The sequence below is a fragment of the Trachurus japonicus genome, chromosome 21 (genome assembly GCF_045865225.1).
Source record: "Trachurus japonicus isolate A0001 chromosome 21, Traja_1.0".
In the NCBI taxonomy this organism is placed as follows: domain Eukaryota; kingdom Metazoa; phylum Chordata; class Actinopteri; order Carangiformes; family Carangidae; genus Trachurus; species Trachurus japonicus.
Window position 1 is genome coordinate 14,938,543 of NC_140927.1, and position 11,481 is coordinate 14,950,023.

The 11,481-nt window shown below is 40.3% G+C and overlaps 1 protein-coding gene across 1 annotated transcript; it reads left to right on the forward strand.

The window, feature by feature from the left end:
* The first annotated feature begins 1,406 nt into the window (after positions 1–1,406).
* snx4 (sorting nexin 4) lies at positions 1,407–9,766 on the forward strand. Its single transcript, XM_085764547.1, has 14 exons — positions 1,407–1,571; positions 2,325–2,449; positions 2,983–3,124; positions 4,028–4,177; positions 4,944–4,991; positions 5,259–5,314; positions 5,401–5,473; positions 5,772–5,833; positions 6,068–6,133; positions 7,117–7,206; positions 7,614–7,713; positions 8,382–8,527; positions 9,316–9,430; positions 9,564–9,766. Exons 1-14 carry the CDS (start codon positions 1,479–1,481, stop codon positions 9,609–9,611), a joined length of 1,314 nt encoding a protein of 437 aa, XP_085620673.1. The 5' UTR covers positions 1,407–1,478; the 3' UTR covers positions 9,612–9,766.
* Positions 9,767–11,481: the final 1,715 nt, after the last annotated feature.

Sequence of the window (11,481 nt, forward strand, 5' to 3'; positions counted from 1 at the left end):
GCATCTATCATGTTCACAATATACAGGCTGGGTAATTTGCTACTTATCCATGGGGAAACCATTTAAACATAACATCCTGCAGCCTTGATCAAATGGTCATGGGCATTTAAGAGTTCTCATTAATTTCCAAAATTGACAAAAACTTAAACACAAGCACTGACTCTAATTAAACAGACACATCCCTTAACCAAACCCTGGAAGCAGTGTTGTTTTTGCTGCAGTAAGGTGTTGTGAAGCTGCACATGATGCCAGAGTAAGGTAATAATAAGGTCTATCACACCAATGATGAGCCCAGCTGGATGGAAAATTTGCTGAGTAAACATCCATTGAAATGCCTCAGGTGTGAACCAGGTTGCAGCACCATTATGTGGGCTAATCATTTGTATTTCTAATATGTGCACATTAACACAAAGGAATTACAGTTCTATTGCCCTTAAATGAGATTAATTAAAACGTTGCTCCATTGCATTCATGATTTTGTCTCCTCTAGCTGCACTGTTGCATTCACATGGTGCTATGTTTTAAATAATTATGGGTCATTATCAATGATACCTAGCTGTTGTGTTGGATGCCTACTATGCGAGTATTTTTATATAATTTGGTTTTATTCATACAGTCTATGTTTCTACCTGCATTAGAAGAAACAGTGACTGTGAACACTAGGTTTAAAAAAACAAAACAAAAAAAAACTTCTTTCTTTCTTTCTTTCTTTCTTTCTTTCTTTCTTTCTTTCTCTCTTATTCTCTTCTCTTCTGTCCGAATATCTCACGCAGGGCCGTAGCCAGGATTTTTGAAATACCGAGGTCATAGTCGTGGTGCGCGGGGGGTGGCGTCAGATTTGGGGCAATTTTATATTAAAAGGCTTCAATCTGGTGCACTTTGACAGATAAAAACTACACACATCATATTATATTAATGCCATTTTTTATGATATTATCATCACTAGTGATCATCCAGAGAAGACCCAACTTCACTGAATTCTGATGAGAACACACCACCTATTACAAACAGTAGACTAGCTCCTCACATTCGTAGCAGCCACAGAGTAGCAAAAATATTATATTATAAAGTTTAATTCCAGCTCGAAAAAAAAAAGTCTGAAATGCAATCTCACGCAAGAAATCAATCACACGCACACACACAGAGACAAAAAATCTAAGCCCACCTTTTTTTGTTTTGTTTTGTTTCTTCTTTTCTCTCTGTCTGCCAATATAATGTCTTGTTTATGCTGTGCTGTTATTTGTTGATCACTTATGTTGCGCCCTTCCTTGCATTAGTATTTGATTATATTCTCACCCTCTATAAAAAAAAGAAGAGTGACCACTGCCAAAGATGCTCCAGAAACCATAGGATCTAAACCAGCAGTCTTTTGCCACTGCGCTGCCCCTTTGCCCTGCTCCGTGACGCGCAGGCGCAGAGCAGGCGAGCCGCTCCGCCAGCTCAGCTGACACCAGCAGCAGCTCAGCAACAGCCACAAGATGATGGCAGACTCTGGAAGTAACGAAGAAGTAGCTGTGATCGGTAACACCGACCTCACTTCGGCTGAATCGGAGAACAACATCATAAACACGGTGACTACTTTTTGTCATTCTCTTTAATTGTTTTGGGGTTTAAAACGCTGTTTGTTTGTTTTTTTTTACTGGTGAAAACTTTTCCAAACAGGCCTGAAGTAATGTTAGCTAGGTGGAGTAGTTAGTCACTTATCCAACAACAGAGTCTTTTCCACTCAGGTTTTCAGTTTGTTGACCACTAACCAGCTCTAAAACTAGATTTATATCTAGCTTTACAATGTGTCGTTAAAGTTACAAACAGGGCTGAAGTTGTTTTTGCTAACGCTGGTCTGAAGCTACTTTGTAAACTTTACCCGTGACGTTAGCTTGCTAGCTAGCAAGTCTGAACGCTAAAGTTTTGTTTACTTTGATTTAGCCTCCTTTCCGCTGGTGTCCTCCGTGTCTGCTCTTGATAACCGTGGTTTCTAATGGGAGGAGGTGTTATCCGATTAGAAAAGCGTTGATTTTTCACCTCTCAGCTGATGGTTTTTATGACTTGTCTAACTTAATCTTGTGACCTGCACACGCCTATCACATCGCTGTGCCATAACGTTACAGAACAACTTCCTGCCCCTCTGTCTGTTTCCATCTCTTTAAAAGCTTCTCGGTCTGTATTGAATAAAATCCTCTGCACACCTGTCTGCTCACCTGCCTCATCTTTTTTTCTGGTGTCCCTTTGTAACATTTGTCACAAGCCTTCATGTTCAAATTTCCCTTTTCTGGTCGCCTCATTTCCTCATCCGTACTCATCATCACTCTTCTTGTACCATGCAGATGGTGGAGAAAGGGACAGCTCTGTTGAGGAAAATGGAGATAAATGTGGCAGAGGCAGAGAAGAGAACGGGGAAGAACACGGTCAATATGCAGGAAACCTACACTGTCTACCTCATAGAAACAAGGTAGGTCTCTGCTCCCGTGCTGCCATTTGATTCTTCATCCTGTTTATGACATGAGAGTTACAGGATATGCAAAATGCCTGAATGGTGGCACAGCAGAGAATCAAGGAGATGGGACCGCTCACACATACAGGTCATCAATATAAGAAGCACACAATGCAGTTGCTTATTTTCTACTATTTTAAATGCAATAAAGCTAAATACTAACTATGCAGTTTGTGGTGCTGCAGCGAATGAGCCCTTTGACTGGACAATATTGTTAACTATGATCAATATAAGCAAGTCAAATGCACAAATAAGTGCAACTTTCATGTTTATGTTCTTATTGCATTTCTGCCATGCATGGCTTGTTTGCGTAAATCTAAATGAATCAAGGTCAAGCAAAATCACTTGCACCATGCTAATGGAATTACTTTTCAGCATTCGAAAATTTCAAACCTTGATGAAAAGTGTTGCTCTTTTGTTGTCTAAATGTTCTTTGAGGAAGAGCAGCAGCTGAAAAAGCCTAACAACACTGTCAAATGCTGTGTCTGCAGGCCAGCTGAAACTGTCCCAGAGGGAGGTACTCCTGCCGCACCTGACACTCTGTGGAGACGCTACAGTGAATTTGAGTTGCTCAGAACTTACCTGCTGGTCACTTACCCCTACATCATCATCCCTCCACTACCAGAGAAAAGGGTGAGTGATACTGTATGCTGATGGATGGAGATGGCGACATGTAATCAGTGAAAAAAGGAGATGAATGACATGTAATATACAGTGTGGAAAATAAGTCTTGAACACGTCAACATTTTTCTCAGTAAATATATTTCCAATTGGACTATTGACATCAAATGTAACCAGATTTCAGTAACAACCCAAATAATGCACACATACAAAGAAATCAAAACATATCCCTATAAATGAAGTCATGTGTAATAAAGTGAAATGACACAGGGAATATGTGTTGAATATTTGAAGAAAAGGAGGTGTAAAAGGGCATGGAAACCAAAGAAAGCAGCTTCTGTCAGTATTTAGAAAGTCATCCTGTCCCCTATTAGTGCAAATTAATATTAGCTGGTTTCGTCCTAATTGATGCCTATTAAAAGGTTTCTCATCACCAAAGTGTCACACAAGAAGCATCTCATTGTGGGTAAAAGCAAAGAGCTCTCTCAAGACCTTAAGTTGAAAAACATACTGACGATGTTGCTTACAGACGTGTTTCTAAACTTCTGAATACACCACTATCTGGACGTGAAAAAAAACCAAACATCATGTCACCATAAACCGGCCATGACCAGGTTCTCCTCACAAGATTTCTGACAGTCAAAAGAATACTCAGAAGAGTTGTCCAAGATCCAAGGACCACTCACTCAGCTTTAGAGAGACCTGAAATTAGTACAATTGTTCAAAAAAAACAATGAGTAATGCACTCAACCACCATAAGCACGCCCCCCATGCAAGACTGTTGATGTGTTCAATACCCCCCTGTATGTAAAGTTGTGATTTACCTTTAGATTTGGAAGCATCTCTCTAGTGGGATATGTTATATGTCCTGATTTTTGATGTATTCTCTGTGCTCTCTCCTTGTGTCTTTTGTAGGCAGAGTTTGTGTGGCATAAGCTGTCTGCAGACAACCTCGACCCAGACTTTGTTGAGCGGCGGAGAGTTGGCCTGGAAAACTTCCTGTTGCGTGTTGCATCACATTCTGTCCTTTCGAATGACGAAATATTCTTCCGGTTTCTTACAGAGGTTAGCGTCCGAGCCCAAATCAGATAACATCTTATAGAAGGCTGCTGCTGTCATACCACAAAGTCTAAGAAGGATAATCTAATAAAAGCGATAGCACCATTGCAAAGCGATGTCAGATATTACATCAGAGAAGTATTTCTGATTGAAAAAGGATTCAAAGCCTTTTTAGCATTTTCAATTATGAATCATGTCACAGTGCCATGGGAAAACAGAGGTTGAATATATTTATGATATATATTTCAAGATTGAGAAGCGTGTCATTTTTGCCACAGAGCAACTGCAGGCACCAATACCAGATCTACTTACTCCCACTTAATGATAATATCCTGTTTATCTGTTCACATTCATCCGTCTGTCTTCTGTCAGGATGACAGACAGCTGAATATTGGTTAGTTTTCCCAAACTAAAAAATCCTCACTTAGACTTGATACATCATGACACTGGATTCATGGATTTTTATTTCACCCTCTGCCTATAATCTGTAGCAACATGTAGTTTTGCTCTTAGCTGGTGCTTTCTTTTTGCAGAATGTAACAGATGATTACTGTCATGTGTCCATCATTTGCGTTGCATTTACTATTGCAAATTGGTAAAATTGTGTGTGTGGGTTTACTGGCCAATATAATCAACCCTCACTAAGCTGAGAGTTGTTATTTATCTGACACAACATGAAGAAATGGAGCCTTGTGCAGTGTTCAGCTATTTATTGTTCAGTTCCCACCACAAATAGAGTCAAGAAATTCATCTGTCAATCATCTGTCCTCAGGAGAAGGGCTGGAGGGAGACGGTTTTGGAGACGGGTTTTCAAGACAAGGTAAGGAGGGTGTATAATTTCAATGCTGTCGTTCTTTTAATGGATATTGTAATTCTTCTCGCTGAACACTTGACTGAGAACACTGTTGGCAACTGAACAAACGCTTACAGTGTCGTACTTGCATATCTGTTTTGAGAGGCAAATCATAGCATCATAGATCCTATCAGAAGCCCCCCATCATAAATTCTTTTGTGTGCTGTATGCAAAATAACTGAAATAATGAATAAACACATTGTAACTTGAATGTGACTTTCTGTTCTCTGCCAGGCTGACTCCAGGCTAAAGTCTTTGAGCGCCATGTTCAGAGTCAAGAACCCTGACAAGTAGGTGTAAACAGACAAAAGCTGGTGAAATACTTCAATTCAGCTTGACGCAGTTTGAGTTATGATCATTCTTCTGTGTTCTTCAGGCGATTCACAGCATTGAAACAGTACAGTGATGAACTGAACACTGTGATCTCTCAGTTACTCAGAGTGCGGGCGGTGAGTTTTGGCACACACACCTACCTATATTTAACTGTCTGCTTAGGTTGGGACAGTGGTTTACTCTTTTTTTTTTTTTTTTTGCATATTGGGTTATATAACCTGTGCTGTCTGCAAATTAGTTTATGACTGCATCAGGCTGCTTTGTGAGTTCATTATCGACTTCAGTGTAAAAACCTAAGAGTAGTTTAAGTCAGTGTTGATGGAAAATGAATCAACTAAGGAGTTTTAATTAGGGAGTCATTATAAGTAGGAAACTGTGTTCACAATGATTGATTTGATTCTCTGTCTTTTTTAGAGAGTAGCAGACAGGCTGTATGGAGTTTACAAGGTCCACGGTAACTACGGCAGAGTCTTCAGGTGAGAATAACATCTGTTGTTACTGCATTCTTTCTACCTAAATACATTTGTACTCTGGTCCCGAAGGGGGTTCTGTATTTAAACAGAATTAAGCATTATAAAGCCACAAGGTAAAATTAGAACACATTCCGTGCACATTCTGTGTCCACATAACTTTTCTTTTAAGAAAAGCTCCTGAGGCTGAACAGACTGAATGAAGAAAATTCACAATGCCCTTAATTGTTGTGTCTCCAGTGAGTGGAGTGCTATAGAAAAGGAGATGGGAGACGGACTACAGAGTGCTGGCCACCACATGGACACGTAAGTTGTGGTCTATAGATACTGTCCAACTGTTGCACCCTCTTTTTTTTAAAGTATATTTTTTGGCTTTTTTGCCTTTTTATTTGATAGTACATAGTGAGATAGACAGGAAAGGGGGAGGCAGAGAGAGGGGGAATGACATGCAGGAAAGGTCTGCCCGACGTGGGATTCGAACCGGGGACGCCTGCGTTGAGGACTGTAGCCTCTACATGGGGCGGCCGCTTTAACCACTGCGCCACGCACTGCCCCAACTGTTGCACCCTCTTCACATACATTTAAATTAGCTCCTAAATGTATTCACCGTAAATTCTCAAAAGAAAAGTAATGTCTCAAATAGACGCTGGTCTCCTATACTAGCCAGGTCTGGCTACAGGTTTGTGCAAATTAATGCTGGTCTCAATTAGAAGTTGGGTCTAGTTCTATTTTTCTGCAAGTTCTTGTAAATGTAAAACCTTTCAAACCTCATGATTGCCCGTTTGAGCAGTTTCTAAGCTGCTTAATTCGTGCTAGAGTTCTCAATCGGCTGGAAATTAAAACGCGACCCAGTCCAACCCGCAGGTGTTAAAGCCCGGATCCGACGTGGCCAAAGAAAGAGCCAGAGCCGGAGCATGCATTTATTTAGAAGAAGTTTGATCAGTGCCGATTGAACTTCTAAATGAATGCTACTCTGGATCCGACTATTTCCTTCTATTCTTACTCTTTTAAACAGTAAGAATAGAACAAGCTGATCGTAGTTTCCCATCTTTGCATTGGATTTGTTCAAAATTAAATAAAAGCCTGTCTTATAGACGTCAGTTCACAGTTGAAGCAAGTAAAAGCCCGGGTTTCTATTGTATGTATTGTACCGGTATGTACATAGTAAGAGAGTAAGAGACAATACATACGTTCTTAATCAAATTTATTTACATTATCGAGACATTCTCACACACACTCTTTTGCACTGGTTCACTTATAAATGTGGTCTTGTGTGTGTGTGTGCACAGGTATGCTGCATCAATAGATGACATACTAGAGGAAGAGGAGCACTATGCAGACCAACTGAAAGAATACCTCTTCTACACTGATGCTGTCAGGTAACTGCTGTGGACAAGAGACACACATACTGTAGCTTTGTTACTGTCATGCCTTCCTGTCTGGATTATCCAACTAATCTGAATGTATTGAGATTTATTTTTGGTTAGAAGAGTTCTTATCATATGTGTATTATACATAAGAATACATCCTGCAAGAGTGTTATTTATTGTTTGTTATGTAGTCAGTTATGTATTCAGTTTGATGGTTGGAAATGTTTTCCATCGATTCTATTGTATTTTCTTTTTTCTATGATCAGATCAGGATGAGCTATGTCTCAAAATATTATTATCATTATTGGTGGTAGTAGTAGTAGTAGTAGTAGTAGTAGTAGTAGTAGTAGTAGTAGTAGAGGGATGTTTTCCATTTAACGGTGTGTTTAAATGTCTACTGTTCTGTGTGTTTTAAGGTCAGTCTGTAGGAAACATGAGTTGATCCAGTATGAGCTGGAGATGGCAGCTCAGGACCTCGCCCATAAGAAACAACAAAAAGAAGAGTTGGTCACTGGGGTAACACATGAATAAAACACACTTGTTAAAGGTGTACAGAAAAGAAAATTGAATTTAAGCCCACTCTGGGTCATAAAATTAATGTAATAACTCATATTTCAGATGATGTAGGCCAAACTTTGTGCAAAATTCTATTTTTGAGTAAATCCGGGATGAAAGTGTGTATTTTTTTTTCCACATTGGATAATGCAGGCACACGGATTATACGTCAGCCTGTACACGATTCATCAGCCACTGATATTGGATCCTTAATCCGTCATTCAAACGTCTGAGACACGCACACACACACGGAGCTCGGTCTCGCCCCAAGCTTTGAATGTCCCGCCCGCTCGATAACGACCAATCAAATTCGTTTTCCTTACTCGGGTAAACTCGTGTTGCAGCTTGTGATAACTCGGCGCGACAAACAGGACAAACGGCCATTTCTGTACACCTTTAATCTCTCACTTTCCTTAACACACCCTGCACTAATACACAGGTGGTCTAAGCACATAATGTCCATGTCAAATCAAGTGTATACATTGTGCAGTATTACACATGCAACATACTTCAATCCAGAGAAAAAGACATTTTTGTGATCCAGTTTGATGAAAACGCCAGTGGACATGTGATACGCACAAATCTGTACTGTGCTGGATTTAAATGTGTGTGTCTGTGTGTGTCTCTAGACGGTTCGAGTCTTTTCCCTGAAGGGGATGACCAGTAAACTATTTGGCCAGGAGAGCCAGGAGCAAAGGGAGAGCAGGTTGGCAGCACTGGAGCAGAGTATACAGGAGGGAGAGGAGGCAGTCAAGGAGAAGAACGTAGAGTGCAAGTAAGTCCAAAACCAATTAATCAATTCTCTCTTTAAAGTCCCACTCCCGCGACCCTTTTTGGTCATTTTAAAACCAGCTCATTAGCTATGCACATTAGCAATGCACCTCTGGAGGGTGGGCGGAGACTGCGCTGCTCTGCACCCGCCCAGCCACCTCCTCGCACCCCACCCCCCGCTCGCTGACAGCTGGACATTGTACAAGCGCGTTTAGCGTAAAACTCCACACTGGGATTCGATCCCAGACTGGAACATAGTCCTTGCTCACGGTGCAAGCTGCTCTACCAGGTGAGCTATACCTGTTTAACCTTAACAGCTACACTGAGCTGTCAAGTCTTTCACCTCTGAGCCAGATGCAGAGCGGGGCGGGAGCTTGTAGCACTAGTGCCCTCCCCTGGAGCTGTGACACGTTAGCTCCAGTCTCCCTGAAACTGCCAGTTTGCGTCTGCCATTGGTTCACAGCAATTTGAAGGCAGAAAAACTCAGAAATGCAATTTTGCACTTCCTTTTCTGCTGATATGTGCTCTAACACAAGAAAAATGCCACAGGAACATGTGAAAAGCACCAAAAACACGATTTTCATGGGAGTGGGTCTTTAAATTTTTCATCTTATAGATTTCTTTCACTGTCTGTCACAGATGTGTGGTACTCTCTTTCTTATGACCTGCTTTATAACTAGATGCCTAGCCTTTGATTTGTAGAATGCATTAACAGTGATAAATCAAATTATTGCCTTTCTGTGAGCCTCCTCCTCCTCCACACACGTTTTTTGTTCACGATTGTGTCGCCAGGGAGTTTGTACGGACAGCCTGGGAAGACATTGAACGTTTCAAGGAGCAGAAGGACAAAGATTTGCGTGAAGCCCTTATCAGCTATGCCATTATGCAGATCAGCATGTGTAAGAAGGTACGAAGTTCAACGTGTTTTTTTTTTATCCTCTGTGCATTGTTGTTTTTTTTTGTGTGTGTGTGGTAGACAATGTAATTGTGATTATCCATCAGTTCTTCTCCTCATTTGTCATTTTCTGTTACTCTTTCAGGGAATCCAGGTGTGGTCCAACGCTAAGGAGTGTTTCAACAAAATGTGAGCCACTTTCCCAGCCAATCACACATTGCACCAAAAAAAAAAAAATCAATCAGACTGTACAAACTGGGAGCATCAGCCAGACACACTGCAGTCTTATGGAAATGGACCATGGGAGCCCACATACTGCTTTCTCTTTGTTTGCTGTGCTAAAATGAAGCAGAGAATAATCCTGCCTCTTTCTCTTTCTCTCTCTCTCTCTCTCTCTCTCTCTCTCTCTCTCTCTCTCTCTCTCTCTCTCTCTCTCTCTCTCTCTCTCTCACACTCACTCACACACACACACACACACACACGCTAACAGATGTTTATTTAGAATAAGGTACCAAGTCAGAGTCATTTAGTGAGACCATTCCTTTTAAATCCAAGTGTCTTAACAGAGCTGGTGTCTTTACATTCTGCTGATGTTACACTGCAGACCACCCAGATTTCAAATTCTCAGCCTTAATTGCACAGTCAACAGCATACCCAACAGGATAATCCTGCACAGAGAATGCTTGATAATTACCTATCTGTTCAGTTTATTTCACTTCCTCTCTAGACTTATTTCCCATTTGAAAATAAAGATTGCACAGCAGAGTGCTGCCTATTATTCAGTCATGAAAAGCTGCACATTTTAGTCGGTAGTTCATTGGGCTCATTTTTAGAATGAGCTAACTTAGATAAATTGAAAAGAAACTGTGGAATGTGCCTTTTCATATTTATTTTTTACAGTTTCTTCGTACAGGCTGGGTTGTCACACTGATTAAACTGGAGTTACATGTCAATCGACAATATTTACAACATCTTGGATACATTGGGGTTTATCTTGCACTTTTATTCTCATTAATAGTCACTGAACCAAAGTGTTTAATTTTGATGATTGGTCAGAAATGTTGTGTCTTTATTATTTTGTATCAACAGTCCCCTGGAGTTATCCTGAAAGACATTGCCAGGGACTCAAAGCCTCAAATAGTAGATGTAATTATTTCAAATTATCATAAAATAAAAATGACAGGTGTAATTTACTGCACAATGCAATAAATCAAAAGCAAGAAAAGATGAACCACACTTCAGAAAGCCACTACACATTCACATTTCTTAAACTACCAAAGTGCCTATGACCAAGTTCCTGTGAGGTTGATATCACAGGTGGACACTGACAATGTTGGGAGTAGTTTTGGGGGATTTTTTTGGGGTCCAAAAACAAGAAGTAATTTTAAAGTTTAGTTAGAAAGGCCTCAGACTTTTTTGATTAGAGTGAGTTTGTTTTTCTCTAAGACTTTTTCAAAGACTGGAAACGCAGCATCCCAACAAACCTCCTCGATCTACCGGGAGTTGTTAAAAGCAACACACTCGGATACAGATCAATAGTTGAGCCTTTTCTTTGCTGTCAATCTTTATAGTCTTAATACGGACCTTGGCTTTGTATAACAGGGGAAGGATGAGAAAAGTTGCAGTTGACCTTCTCTTCCTCACTGCTTTTCCTGATGTTATTGTAGGTCCCTGCAATAAATAATGGACCAGAGTTTCCACAACGTGTTCGGCCAATATTGATGCCCAGTATTGACCAGAATGTGAAAACCTTTAGGTACAGATATATGAGATCCTCACAGTGTGTCTAATGCTTCCTTTAAGGTACCTGTTTGAGGTTGAAACATTGGTGCACAAATGCGAAGTTTTGTTGACATTTTTTCCCATCAGCATGTCCTACCTTTTTCAAAATGAGCTTAATCAACTCAGTGAAATACTGAAATAATCCCAAATTGAGGCTTTATGTGTGTTTTTATAATAAACATGTTAAATGAAATATTGTTTTTATGTTGCTGTATTCACTGTGCCAAGACACTAATAAACATTTGTTTTTTAACTATTATGTTGAGTTTGTATGTCAGGTT